General features: G+C 37.9%; 1 protein-coding gene across 1 annotated transcript in view; it reads left to right on the plus strand.

The window, feature by feature from the left end:
* The window catches only part of MAP1D (methionine aminopeptidase 1D), a 494905-nt gene that overhangs the window by 217201 nt on the left and 262228 nt on the right, over positions 1-15476 (plus strand). The window contains exon 6 of the mRNA XM_089372168.1: positions 5679-5750. Coding sequence (XP_089228294.1) covers positions 5679-5750 — 72 coding nt within the window. The remainder of the gene's footprint in view (positions 1-5678; positions 5751-15476) is intronic.

Consider the following 15476-nt stretch of genomic DNA (forward strand, 5'->3'; position numbering starts at 1 on the left):
GTGAGACTTTGTGCATCGACGAAAATTCATGACTTGTGAAAACTTCGCCTTTTGGAGTCCTGGGACTTTGTGGTGACTCTTGTGTGCTTAAGGGATTAAAACTTGGATTGACACCTCCCATAAACTAGCTCATCATGTTCTCTATTTTTTCTATATTAATTGCCATTTGGCCTTGAGTACTAATTATCCTCTCTTGGCCTTTTCCGAATTCCTCCTGCTTCTTTTCGACATTGTCAAGGCACTGGCGCATTCTATTGATTTCCTCCTGAATTTTCCTTGAATTCGCATCGTCATTGCTACTCGTTTTGTTCCTCGTTTTCTTAGTAGACCCAATTTAATTTTTATTTCATTATTTATTTTTATAATAATTAAATAATAATAATATTATTATTATTATTATAATATATAGAATTTTTATTTATTGAATATATACTATTAATTATATAATAATTATAATTAAATTAGTTATAATTATTATAATTTGATATTAGATTACAATGCATAAATAGAGTGGACCCAACAGAATGAATAAACGTGACAGTTTGACTATTTAGAATGAGCAAAGCAGGAGACGTAAGTATCGACTGTCACTGTCGGGACGTCAGCCTGTCGGAGGGAGGACACGATTGGCATGCACGATAGAGTTTAGACCAATGAGGAAAAATGTGGGTGATCTGGAGTTGGCTGTCTGGATCGAGGAACGACGTCGGGGAAATTGGCGACGAAGATGTTGAACACGACGTGGGATTGGGGAACGAGGACAACAGGATGTGGAAGCAACGTGGGGCGGGGGCAGAATGACATAGAGCAACAAACGAGTAGGGAGCAACAGTGTCATGTAACTGGTGACAGGGAAGAACAGGTGACTGCAACAACAATTCAACAATTGGGAAAAATGTGGAGACAACGGAAATTGGTGGCACAACAAAGAGAGAGGCGGTGGGAATAGTGAGGCAACGAACATGGAACGATACCGACTGTGTAAATGTGCAAAGATCGGTAAGCTCTGATACCATTGGAACAAGTTAAATGTTGTTCACTGAAGTTTGCCAATGGAAGACACACTTGTATGCAAATAATATCTATGATGATGATTAAAAGCCCTTGGGCGGTTCTCCTTTATAGGAGTTGACTGGTCACAAGGGTTAAAGAACACGCCTTTTGACATAAGTGCCCTTTCATAATTAATTGGGCAACTTAATTTAATTAATTTATTAATTATTAATATTTATTTATTTATTTATTTTTATTTAATTAATAGATTATATAATTATGAAAATTTTATTCATAACATCATGGTTCACATATTGACAAGATGAAATCAACATAATATGTCTTCATATGGAATATGAGGTAGTTGACAAAGATGAAGAGACTATGGATGGAAAGTTCCTAGGAAGCAATATGTCAAGAAAGAAAGAAGAGATCGTCAAAGATGCAACTATGGTCTCGTAAGAGAAAGGAAGTCAACATCTGATGACTAAAAGAATTGATCATGACATCTCCATAGAGAAGTAGACCATGATAAGATCTGTAAAGAAAAGAGACCCTTGAAATATGAAGTCTTGGAGATATGTTTATGAATGTGTAGGATGTTGATGTTGCAAGCAAGCTAGATGTCATGAGGAAAGGCCATCACAGAAGGTAACTTTGATTTGATGTTCATTTTTGATTTTTGAATAACATCTGGATGAGTTGATACAGGGGTACCAAAAGAGAGTTGTAGATGTCACCTACAACTAAGCACTCATGTGGTTGGATGGAAGATCCTAAAGGAAACATGAATCAGAGGAGGTTGCCGTATGAAGAAAAGCCAGATGTGAATTGGAAGTTCACTTTCCAATAAAGAGAAGGATGACATGACTGATATGGTTCGTGAAGGAAAGTGGTGGATGGCTGATGCCCTGTGAAAAATGAAGACTCCATAATGTACTTCATGACATCAAAAGGGGGAGTCCTACAAGTAGCTGACAGTGCCATGATCTCCACCAAAGAAGATAAGAGCTGTTGTTCGTAACAAGTCCCTGATTAGGAGGGAGCATGGACTAGTCCCTGGATAAGGGGGAGCTTGGGCACATTCCTTATATAAGAATGGGTATATCTTCCCTAGTTGAGAAGGAGAGATAGACACATCATTCTTGTCTTCACATCGAGAAGAAAGAATAGAGGATTGGGTAAGCTTTGGCATTCGATACTCTTTGAGGATGAGGTAGGGCATCCAAGATAAGAGTAGTCAAAGAGGAAATTTATTGAGGATGTGTCATTCCAAGACAGGAAGTGTACTATAAGGACATACTTTGTGAACACTCGGGTGGGGTATGTGCCTTGAGAGACAATGATGATGGTGTCAATCAGTCATTGGTCTCGCCAGTATTGTGCTCAGATTTTGTGGAGAGATAGAACTGTTAGTCAAGGCCTTACTATGTGACAATGCTGGTTGGTATGTTGCAAATATATGGCTTACCGATCTAACTCTTTTTATGAGAATTCTTCGGATTGAGAATGTCCAAGTACCTTGTATGGATTATGAATACCTCCCTAGTTAAGAGGGAGTGTTGAAATATGTAACTAGGTTCGGTCTTCATAATGACATATGTAATCATGATTTTATGTATTTGATGAAGCGAGAAAAATAAATTTATTATTGTTATTCTTGAGGCATGGATTTCATTCTTAAGGATTTTTTTTATAGGTCAAGCTCCCATTGAGAGCTTCTAGGGCTTGCCATTGAATCTTCAAGTCAAGAAAGTCATTGTCATGTATAAAAGACCCTTCTTGGGCATGTTACATATTGTAACGATAATTTATTTGAGTCAAAGTTGAGTCAAAAGACCCTCCAAGACCTCGTCATGATGCAAATTTCAAGTCGGCCTACACAAGGTGACATGTTGACATAGGAGCAATGTCAAATCGACCTTCTAGCATGGGTGAGAAACTGTTGATTTGGGGTAGCATCGGATGTGTTTTAGCCACGAAATTTGGTGGAGAGGTTGGGGCACATGAGATCTCCAATACCCAGAAAGGGTTTGGGCAGATTCTAAACAGATCAGCCTTTAAGAGATATTAAAATAATTAATATTTTTAATGGAGTCCCTAAGTCTAAACTTAGGGAAAATAAAATATTAATGTGTATTAATATGAATCTGTGTTAGAGTGGTCCAAAAGACATGGATCAAGCCAGATCTAATCTTAGCCATTGATTAGGGACTTAATCTCGGCCGTTGAGATGTCAACAGGAAAAGTATAAGAGGAGGCTTGAGGGTGACTTGGAGAGCACACCAAAGTGATCAGTCATTTTATTCTCTAGAGTGGGGTTTGCTAGGAGAGATAGAATCAGTGATCGGGAGAGCAGTTGAGGGGCATTGAGTACAGAGGAACAGAGAAGGCAGAGATTGTGCCGAGAGAGCAGCGCAGCCAATGTTGCATGAAGCGGGGACGCGGAAGCGTCATTTTCCAAAAATCTAGGAAGCGAAGTGTCTGCTATATATATATATATTTATATTTTTTTGCATTTATACTCAAAACAAACATCCCAAATACCAAATTAGTTGTAGAAGACATGCAAACATGCATATTTTTGCATAAATCAAGATAGATATAACATCCATTGTACATTAATGATTAATTATTCGAGCATCAACCATTTAGATGCATCAACCATCTAGAATCTAGATTCTTCTCCTCTTGTCTAGCCTTTGCCTCTACCTCGATTGTCTAGGGATATTAGTCAACATTGCCCAATTTTGATCAAACTACCTAATTCAAGACTTAAAATATGGTAGAAAAAGCTTAACATGCTTGATCGATGATTTTGACTTGATTGAAAGGTAATTTTTTGCTAAGGGCGTGCCACGTGACAAAGGAGTTCAAAAATTAACACCACCAACACTAGGGTACATATAGGGCTTGGTGCTCTTGATTAAATGCTAATCGCATACCTTCATACTTGATATAATCTAATGAAATGCCACAATCCCATTGATCCTGAATTCCTGAAAACTGTTAAGTCTGCTGAATTTTGAATAGGATATGAAATTCTATTTTCTCCATATGAAGTCCAATGAGGCTGGAACCACTCTCAAACATTCTGAGTCATTTCATGGTAATGTTAAAAATTTAAGTAAAAGGATGAAAATGAAAAATAAAGGAGAATGTCACTTTTACTTTAAGAATTTAACATTACCATGAGGGAGCATCTGCTATATTTATATTTTTTTTTGCTTTCATTTGTCACCCTAACCCAAGGTGGACCCACCCCCAACAAGCAAACTCACCTAAAATTGAAAAAAAAACGAGTCAAGAGTAGGGTAGGGTCTTAGTCAAGAGTCATAGGTCTTGGAATTTGTCAATTGAAGTTCTATAAGAAGAGAAGAATTATTGTGGGTTTTCCTCTCAGTTGGAGAGGTTTTGGCCCTGGCTGAACGCCTATATCTTGTGTCCTCTTGTCTTATTGTTCTTCATGGTTTGGTAGTTGTTCGATGAAGAGAATACTAATAATAATCAAGTGAAAGAAGAAGCTAATCAAGTTAAGTAAAATTACATCACAAGAAATTAACAAAGTAAGAGAAATCACCCAATCTAACTGCCCCTAGATTTCTCAACACATATTACCCATGTGATAGCACAAATGATTAAGGGCGGCCCTGGATTACTATACGTTTCTGGGGCCCCTTGAATTCCATAAGTGAGCCATATTCTCATTTGGAGCATGGTGAGGCATCATGTTCTCACAGGTTTATCATTAAGGGTCACATATCAAAGCAATTGGGCTACATTGGAAAGTTGAGACTTTTCAGCACTTTCTAGAGTAAAGGAAATACTATTTTTTTATTGTAAGAGGTTGAGCTAGTCACTCTGTATAAAAAGAAGCTCCCTCACTTAGGGGTATGATTGGATTTGGGAGAACTTCTTCCCCTGGAGCTTAATGCAATTTTCCTTGGATGTGCTTGGAGGCTCTGCAACATTTTTATTGTGGGTGAGGTTGTCTTTCACATTTTTATTGTTGCTTCCATTTTGCTGAAACAGCTTTTGATTTGTTCTGGAGGGGTAAGAACTTGGTATACTGCTTCCATCTTCACTTTAGTTTATCAATGGAATTTTGTCCATGATTGTACTTCCTTTTCTATTTATGGACAAATGCACATTAACATAACTCCGGATAGCTGTAATCTCCTTGAGTGTGGGATGTTGTCTAGATATGTAATAACCCAGGTTTATTTTGCAATATAGGACAGCAAAGAGGAGTGCAGTTAACTTGTATTTTTTAGCCATATTTTTCTTTTCCTCCTTCAGGACAGCCTGCGTTTTGAACCTTGTTATAGCCCCATTCACCCAATGGACTAGGCACTAATCACTTGCTGCATATTTGGTAAAGGATAATTGCATTTCAACTTATTGCTGCACATATTTCTGTTGATATACAATGTATGTATTAATTCCATTGATGACCTCTTGTTTTTTTGGTGTATATTCTTATAGTTTATTTCTTTATTTCCTTGTAATTATTCTATCGTGCTCTCTTCCTTTAAGATGATTCCTACCTGGGAATCTATTACAAAGCAATTTGTTATTGGTTCTCTTTTATCCTTTTTCTTTTCAAATTGTTTTGGGCTTGTAAAATTTTAATTGTTGGTACTTTTAGATAAGTGCTATTCCTAAGATAACAAATTGTATGATAGGGATATCATGGGGATACATCAAAGACTTTCTTTTGTGGAAATACGTCAGAGGAAGCTGATCAACTTGTAAAGGTAAATTGAACCACACTTTTCAAGTTATCAACAGTATGAAACTAATAATGGATTTTGTTGAGGAAATTTATTCTTTTGAATAATAGTCTTTTTATGTATTTCATTGATAACTATAATAGGTCAACAAAGAGAGTATATTTGTAGAATTTCTTATGGGCCAGATGTATTTTAAACTGAGCCATTTTGATCTGATCTTTGGAAGTGTAAGACATGAGTTTGTTCTTCAAACTGTCTTATCAAATAGCTTATGTATTTGTGTCTTACATTATTAACAATTCATTGCTTCAAGAAATACCATTAGTATTGTTTAATGTATACACTAGGTGGTATCGAATCTGTTTTAATTGAATAAAAGTCGATATTGTTAATATTGGTTTGAAATTGCTGCCTAAATGCCTTTTGATTTGTTGCCAATGCATTGCCCTCTTGACATGCTTGAAGAAACCGAAATAGTGACATTCCACTTGAGCAATATAACTCCAAAAGCATAAACCTCAAGCTCTAAGAGCACCTTCAAATATTAAAAGGCTAGTCTCAATTGTCTCCACAAACTTTCAGCAACCATTACAATAGGAGGAGCTCATCTTTTATAGATCAGGAGCTCAAAACTTCCTCCTTTAAAATAATAGTATTTATCCTAAAACCCTATATGTATTCTATGAAAACATAAACACTCCATCTAGCTAACCCAATGGACATATCAAGCAAGTAATAAAATAAAATGAATCTGCCATAGGTACAAATCTCTAAGCACGTGAGCTCATTAGGTGGGATGCACTCCTAAGGTGAGCATAAAAATGTGTCAAATGGTCCAATGTGCCCCGTAAACCTCTCCAATACCAATTGCTTTACCAACCATATCTCAAAAATTGTGCAAATAGGCATTCAATGCCACATGTGTGAATCTCCCAAGTGGCATGTGTGGCTTGTAGGGGCATTCTCCAAGGCATAACCATCTCCTAGAAATGTGCAATGGCTAGATCTGATCAAGGAGTCAAATCATCATCAATCCATCTGTGTAAGATACCCCCCTGGAATACCTTAGAATCTCCCCTTTAATTCTCTGAGTTTGGTCTGAGTTTTCAGTGTGACATTTTGGCACAAGGTTTGTGTGTACTTGGCTGTAGGTGCACTTTCTTGAGTTTAATATCAAATTAACATACACAGTGACTAACACATGCCAAGGAAATGCTTCAAAACAATATTATTTGCTTGGACTATGCCCAAAAATATGCATACTGCCCACACAAGTCTGCATAACCATATTTTGAAGAATAAACAGTCATTTCATTAACATGACACAAGAGTATATAGTGAGCAAATGGAGTAGAAGAACCTGGAAATAATTCATCAATACAAACTTCAATATATCAGATGCCTTGAGGTGGGTTCAGGAAATACAATATTGAGAGAGATAGGCTTCCAGATGACTGTAGCTCGACCTCTTTTCACCTAGAAATGACAATCCATGCAAAGAATGTCTGTACCATCCTCTAGAACAGCAACAAATCGATCCCTTCTTTCATACTCAGCCTCCAAGAATGACTGTAAATGCACTTCAGTTCACTCAGCCAGCAAATCAGGTAGTTCATGGTCACTACAGCAGTTATAATCTCTGCACATTCTGTTGACAAATTCAGTTAGAAGTTTATGGCCTCCACCAGCAACTCGTCCAGCATAAAAGAGTGAGCTTGGCCCTCATGAAACATAAAACTCGGCCTCTTTTCTGATATCAGCTCTAGCTTGGAAATCAAGAGAAACTTGGCCCCTCTATCAGTAGTAAACTTGGCCCCTTCAGAAGGGAAATATTTAACCCTTATACCAAGTAACTTGGCCAGCAAAAACAGGGGTAGCTCAACCCCCGTTTTGATGGGACTTGACCCTTTGAACTTATGGCAGAACTCGACCCTTAAAGGGTATATAATCTCAGCCTGCAAAAGAAGATAGAATACCCAACATTAGAAGATAAAAACAATTGATAACACCATGAAAGCTTACTCCATCTCTGCCATTTCTTCTCCTCAATCCACAATAAAGCCCAATGTCGAAATCTGAGTGATTCCCCTCCCAAAGTAGCTAGTGTGTATGGTTTCAACACTAAAACTAGCAACCAACAATGAGGGTTTCCAAAAACCCTAGACTCTTCATTAAACGTTCTTCAAAATTCTTTTTCTCAAGTGAGTAAAATTCAAGAGTGAGGAGAGATCCTCATTTTCCCTCTTTTATAACTCATTTGCTACTCTTGCCACCTTTTTACCCTTTTATTTTAGTAAAGTTACTTTGGTGCGTTTTCTCACTTTATAATTTAAAAGTGACTTTTCATTAGCATAGGATCCACTCCTCCTTTTCACCACTTTAGCTTTTGTAATGTTTTCTCCTAGGTGAATCATGTTCCATTTATTAATTTTTCCCGTCCTAGCCTATAGGAAACATATTAAGCTAGTGGATTCTCTTCCTTATGTCTCCTAAGTGGATGGAGACATTACAATCTGTCATGGTGCTTAGGTATGCCACTAACTATCAAGAACATGGAACGACCACAACAACTAGTAGAAAAGTAATAATAGAATAGGTGAGCACTTCCCTATGTGCCAAGAGGGTGAGTGCTCCACCTAATATTCCAGGTTGAATCACAACAATCTAAATCAAGTGTGAAATCAAAGCCCAATAAGTCAAGGCTCTCATGCTACTAGCCTCCATCTAGTCAAACTTACAATCAACATATAGTATAACAAGACTCTTAAGCATGGATATTCACCGCCACTTTACCATGTCTTCGACGAAGTGATATTTGATCTCAATGTGCTTCGACCTGTCATTGAATACTGGATTTTATGAAAGGTTGAAACAACTTTGATTATAAAAATATCTCAAGGTCGTCCACCTGATCAAATATCCCTGCAAGTAGCTTCTAAAGCCATATTGCTACCTGATTTGCAACCAATACTGAGTGTGATAGAAGTCTGCTTCCTGCTAAACCGTGATAACATCGCTGATCCCAAGATGAAACAACACCTTGAGGTCTTTTTGTCCAGTGTATTCCCAGCACAATCAGTATCAGTATATCTCGGCAGCCTCACTTCACCACCTAAGACATATCCCAGGCCATATCCAACTGTACCATGCAGGTGCCTCAACACATGCTTCGCTGCAACCCAATGTACATGCCTCGACTCAACCATAAACTGGCTCAGGGTGTTCATTGCAAAGAAAATATCTGGCTTGGTGTTAACTAGGTACATCAAGGATCCAATCAACTACCTGTACATAGTGGGTTCAACCAAATCTGAGTGTGAAGTGGAATCACTCAACTTCTTCAAATTTGTTACCACACGTGCAGTGATGGACTTACAATCCATTATACCGAATCTACTGAGGATTTTAATTATGTACTTCCCCTGTCCAATGAAGATCATACCCGGTCTCTGCCACACCTCCAATCCCAGGAAATAATGCATCAAGCCAAGATCCTTCACTTCGAACATTGAGGCCATCTCCCTCTTGCACTCGACAATGAGCCTCTTTGCCCTAGTAAGGAATAGATCATCAACATACAACACCAAGACCTAAGGATCACCATCAACAACTATGAAGTAAAGGTTAGGATCCACATCATTATTGGTGAAGCCCAAACTCACCATATATCCATTAATCCTGGAATACCATGCCTTGGGTGCCTCCTTGAATCCGTACAAAGCCTTATTCAATCTGCAGACATGGGACTTCTTCCCATGTATCACAAAGCCTTGAGGTTGCTCTATGTACACTTCCTCGTCAATCAAACCATTGAGTAACGCGTCTTTACATCCATTTGATGTAAACTTGAACCCATGACTGAAGCAATAGAAACAACAATCCTGATAGAAGTGTACTTGGCGATTAGAGCAAAGGTGTTGTCATAGTCCTCTCTCTCTTTCTAAGAGAACCCTCTCACCACAAACCTCGCTTTGTACTTCTCAATGTTGCCATCTGCTTCTTTCTTGATCTTATAGATCCACTTGGAAGTCACTATTGACTTCCCCTTGGTCTCAAAACGATCTCCGACACATTATTCTTCATGATGGATTGATACTTCTCTATCATGGCATCCATCCAAACTTGCTAGCCTGCTGCCTCTTTATGACTGGAAGGCTCAGAATCAATTATGTGGTTAATCAATGCCATATAGCTCGAGAATCTTAGTGGTCATTTGCTCTCCGTGAAAGTACACTTGGGAACTGCGTGCCTCTCTGCATCCTCTAAAGTGTCACGAAGCCATGCCGACCTCTTCTTGGTCACTGTAATATTTGAATGTACTAGATCCAAGTTCCCCTTGGACCTACTATCACTGCTCGAAAAAGATCTCTTGGCATTCTTGCCAAGTGCACAACCCCTGCAAACACCATCATGCTCTACCTAGAGCTCTGGAAGACCTGTAACCATCCTCCTCAATGTTGGCAAAGCTTGGTAATGCAGGTGAGGAAAGATTTATTGCCATAAATCACATAAATTGATACTGTCATGTACCAATGCTTAGGCTGGACATCTATGCTTAATCCCTTAGGCCATAAAAGAACCTAACCATCCACAAATGCAACTTTGTAAGCTCTATCCAATGCTGAAATAGAGAGACGGTTCTTCTTCATTCTTGGTACAAACCAGTGTTGCACGAAGCGCCCCTCCCCCCCCGGTTCCAAGCCCCGAAGCGCGTCCCGTACGGAAGCGCCTAGGAAGCTTGGCCGGAAGCGCGCTTCCGAAATTTTTAGACGCTTCCTGGAAATTTGGAAGCGTTGCCGCTTCCGAAGCGCCGAAGCGCACTTCGTACGACGCTTCTTAGACGCTTCCCAGACGCTTCCCAGGCGCTTCCCAGACGCTTCCAGGACGCTTCCAGGACGCTTCCAGAAAAGCTTCCGGAAAAGCATTTAGAAAATCGTTTTTTTTTCAATTTTTTTTTAAATTTTAGGTGAGTTTGCTTGTTGGGGGTGGGTCCACCTTGGGTTAGGGTGACAAATGAAAGCAAAAAAAAATATAAATATAGCAGATGCTCCCTCATGGTAATGTTAAATTCTTAAAGTAAAAGTGACATTCTCCTTTATTTTTCATTTTCATCCTTTTACTTAAATTTTTAACATTACCATGAAATGACTCAGAATGTTTGAGAGTGGTTCCAGCCTCATTGGACTTCATATGGAGAAAATAGAATTTCATATCCTATTCAAAATTCAGCAGACTTAACAGTTTTCAGGAATTCAGGATCAATGGGATTGTGGCATTTCATTAGATTATATCAAGTATGAAGGTATGCGATTAGCATTTAATCAAGAGCACCAAGCCCTATATGTACCCTGGTGTTGGTGGTGTTAATTGTTGAACTCCTTTGTCACGCGGCACACCCTTAGCAAAAAATTACCTTTCAATCAAGTCAAAATCATCGATCAAACATGTTAAGCTTTTTCTACCATATTTTAAGTCTTGAATTAGGTAGTTTGATAAAAATTGGGCAATGTTGACTAATATCCCTAGACAATCAAGGTAGAGGCAAAGGCTAGACAAGAGGAGATGAATCTAGATTCTAGATCATTAATGTACAATGGATGTTATATCTATCTTGATTTATGCAAAAATATGCATGTTTTCATGTCTTCTACAATTAATTTGGTATTTGGAATGTTTGTTTTGAGTATAAATGCAAAAAAATATATAAAAATATATATATATATATATATATATATATATATATATATATATATATATATATAGCAGATGCTTCCGCGGACGCTTCGCTTCCTAGATTTTTGGAAAATGACGCTTCCACGCTTCTGCTTCCGCGCTTCCGCTTCGCTCCCGCTTCGCTCCCGCTTCGCTCCCGCTTCGTGCAACATTGGTACAAACAATACATCTCTCATGTGTAAAGAATCTCCAAAATCCAGCTGAAATGATATTCTCCCAACTCCTTTACTGCATACTTTGCATTATCCTCCAAGTTCCACTTGCAATGTTGAATCCCTCTCTGTCAAGTCAGTGAGAATCTCGTGAACGTATCATGTGCCTAAAAGCACCATTGCCCACCAACCAAATATCACCACTGTTAGTAATAGTGTGTGGCAAGAGAGGAGACAAATAAATATTCCTTCCAAAGTTCATCTGCAACCTCATCAAGTTTAGATTCCTTTGTCTTCTTTTTTGGTAGATACTCATTGTCATCATCAACATCGGCTATTGATGCACACTGCTTTCCCTTCCTTTTCTTCTAAGGACACTGGGAGGCATAGTGACCAAATGTATGACATTTGAAGCATTTGATCTTTGAAAGATCCTTCTTCTTTTGATCTTGAATTGGAGTTGATCTTCCACCTATATTCTTCTTATCAAAGTTTCTTCTTCCTTTTCCTTTCCTTGCATGAGTTGCAAGGGCTTGAGTTTCTTCATCCTAAGGTCTCTGCAAGTTGTTCTTGGACAACAATCTAGCCTCCTCTTGGACACAATCAGTCCAAAGCTAATCAAACTTGGGAAGCTCATCTCGTGCACAAATACCTTGTACAAATGGATCCCATGAAGAAGGAAATCCATTAAGAGTCACTGTAACAAGCTCTGCATCATGAATGATATATGCATTGGCTCTAAGTTGATCTATCAACAGGGTGATTCTCATGAGATAAGTGGACTCTGATCTAGACATCATGATACTGCAGAGTTGATGCCTTAAGGCTAACTTTCTGCTAGTGTTCTTTCTCTCGAATAATCCCACCAAGGCATCATACATCTCTTTGGCAGTCTTCGACTCAGTAAGACATGGAATCAAATGGTCCTTTATGGAATCTATCAAGATCCTCTTAGCCTTTGTTTCATTCTTCTTATGCTTGGCTTTCTCCTCAACATTTGCTGGTTCTGAGATTTTTTCCTTCACATAATTCTAAATATCATTTTCATTCAAGATAAGGAATATCTTGGGCTTCAAAGAACTGAAATTTGTAGCATCATCCAACTTGTCTTCTACTTTGAGACTGGGTACCATCTTGTCAAGAGATATGGTTTGTACAAGCTCCTGCATACTGAAATCTAAGGTTTGTTCTGTGGCTGATCTTCAAGAAAGCTCTGATTCCATGTTGAAATTCTATGCAAGTACAGTAGAATACATTTTTTTGTTCTGATAATTAGTTTCTAATGATTTTCAACCAGTTTTTTTCAAATCATTGATATCATTGAATAATTACACATAGAAAATCTCAACTGTAAATGCAACGGAAACAATAAAAATCACAGAAAGACAACCATGCACAATAGACACAAAATTTTTCACCTGGGAAACCCAACCTTGGGAGAAAACCCAACAATCTTTTCTTGAGGAATTGTCTTTCAACAAGATTTACAAATAAAAGATGTCTAGAAATCTGTGCCAATATACAAGTCAAAATACTAGTCAAACTTGGTCAAACAACTGCTGGTTAAACTAGTCAAAAATCAGAAGTCAATATTGGTCAAACAGCCTAATCAAAGTTTCATGCAGTCAAACTTTGGCCTTGCGGTCAACTCTCAATGTTGGTCAAAGTATGTGGTCAACAATCCACATGTGCAACCTTGTGGGCCACAGTCAAATTGTGGCTGGTCAAACCATCGCACTTGTGACCTTCCTACAGTTGACTTTGGTAAAAAAACTCAACTGTATGGATCAATGGTCAAACTTGATTGTCAAAGTGTTGGTTAACGGTCAACCTTCTCACACGTGCGGCCTCCAAAGAGAGAGAGAAATGATGAAGAAAAGATGAAGAACATATTTCTCCTTTAGCTGAATTTTCTCCACTAGAAAGGATTCAATGAGCTTGCTATGATGCTAATTTGCCTCTCACATGCTAGTCTATTTATATAGAGCTCTAATGGTGAGTGGAGACCCATCAAGATGGCTTCTCATCACAAGAAATTGCTTCACTCATGGAGCCTACATGACAACTCAACATTAGGCTAGAATTGTTTACCCCACTATTGGGTGAAAATCCCCAATCAATAAACAGTTCAAACTTTCTCTATAAAAAATAGATCAGTCCATCACGGAGCACAATGTGAACATTGTGAAGAATGCCCTTGGGCCATTCACCCCTGGCCAAATTAGTGTGGCCCCATGGGTTAATGTATCATTCTCCCCTAGTCAAATCAGCATGACCTTGTGGGAGAATGTCTGTGCGATGCTGCAAAAACATCAACATAATTACCATGAATTAGATGAAGTTATATTCAAGATACAATGGCAATGTTCAGACAAATGCTTAGTTGACGTGTGGAATAAATGAAGAAAGCTATGCTAGTTAACTAGTTGAATCAGATTGAATGTCTAAATTGATAGAGAAATAAAGAGATCCATATTTACCATGAGTCAAGCATGTGATTTTTAAAGTTAATGTGCGTAAGAACCTTTAATCCACACAAAGGATCATCATGCTATCATACAAATCAATAGTTAAGATGCAATCAAGTGTTATTCTTTAGATGCACTGGATTAAGTTGACGTTTATGCTAAGTGTGTGTTAAGAACCATAGAAATTTCAGAAAAGACAACTTCAAAATTTTTATAAGTTTAGATTAGATCTTATCCAGTGTCAAGAATCAATAAGTAATGTATCACAATATATAGATAAGTACTAGATTGTTTTGGTACATGTGTCATTCAAGAACAAATAGAATAAAACCCTTCATATCATATCTTAAGAATAAAACCATCTATATCTTATCTATAATCCAAATAGTTGACTTTCATTTCCATTAATTTGTTGTAGATGTTTGGTGGAGAAACTATGGTAGAAGTGTTCTAGAGTTGCAAAATTTCAAAAATTCGCAATTCGGGTGTTGAGTCAAACTTACAGCTCTTTAGGGCGTGAGTGCAATTGAAGTGTCTCTGAAATGATACACTCTAAGAAGAGCAACATTGAAAAAATGGTTTTGTTAACCCCTAAATTTCCCCATTGCAAATTTAGAGGGCTAAGGACCAACACATCTCATTAGGTTGGAGGTTCGTTTCAAATATAGATATAGGTTGACAAGATCGATTTAATAATGATTTAGACACATTTTTGCATAGGTCGAAGAGAGTTGCTATTTTTAGTAGGTTCACTACTTTGTAGGAGAGGGAGTTGTAGGGATGATACACTAGTGCAGATCACATATTTAGAGTCCTTATGAACTTAGGATTCCAATCAGGCCATTTCAGGCGACATGCATGGCACTTATTATTTTTAGTAGGTTTCATTCAATTGGTCGTATGTCGGAGATAATGATAATTTAGAATCCTTGCGAAATTATGAGCTGAAAAGCTACTTATTGGCTACATGTGAGTACTTTCTATTTTTAGCAATGCTTGCATGTCAATTATGTTCATGGATTTGAATTCCTTATGGAAAGGCAAATCCCATGAGTATGATTTCATGAGATTCCAAGTGCTTTCTATTTTTAGCAGTGGTTGCATGTTAGGTCTCATTACACATTCATTTTCTCCATTGCATTCTGAGTCCAATGGTGATGTTTTCTTCCAAATTTGATGTATTTCTATTTTTAGTAGATGGCACATGGCAATAGTGATTAGATATTCAGACTCCCCACCGAGTTACGAGTTTGATGGTGGTTGTTTCGTCAAAATCTGAGCACTTTCTATTTAGCAGTCATTAAGTGGGAGCACTGGCAACATATTTCGGTTCCTTGTCATATTTTGAGATTGATGGGTATAATATTGTGGATTTGCGAACATATTTCTATTTTTAG

The sequence above is a fragment of the Pinus tabuliformis genome, chromosome 8, assembly GCF_031772625.1.
Source record: "Pinus tabuliformis cultivar Carrire ecotype Pingquan chromosome 8, CPIR1, whole genome shotgun sequence".
In the NCBI taxonomy this organism is placed as follows: Eukaryota; Viridiplantae; Streptophyta; class Pinopsida; order Pinales; family Pinaceae; genus Pinus; species Pinus tabuliformis.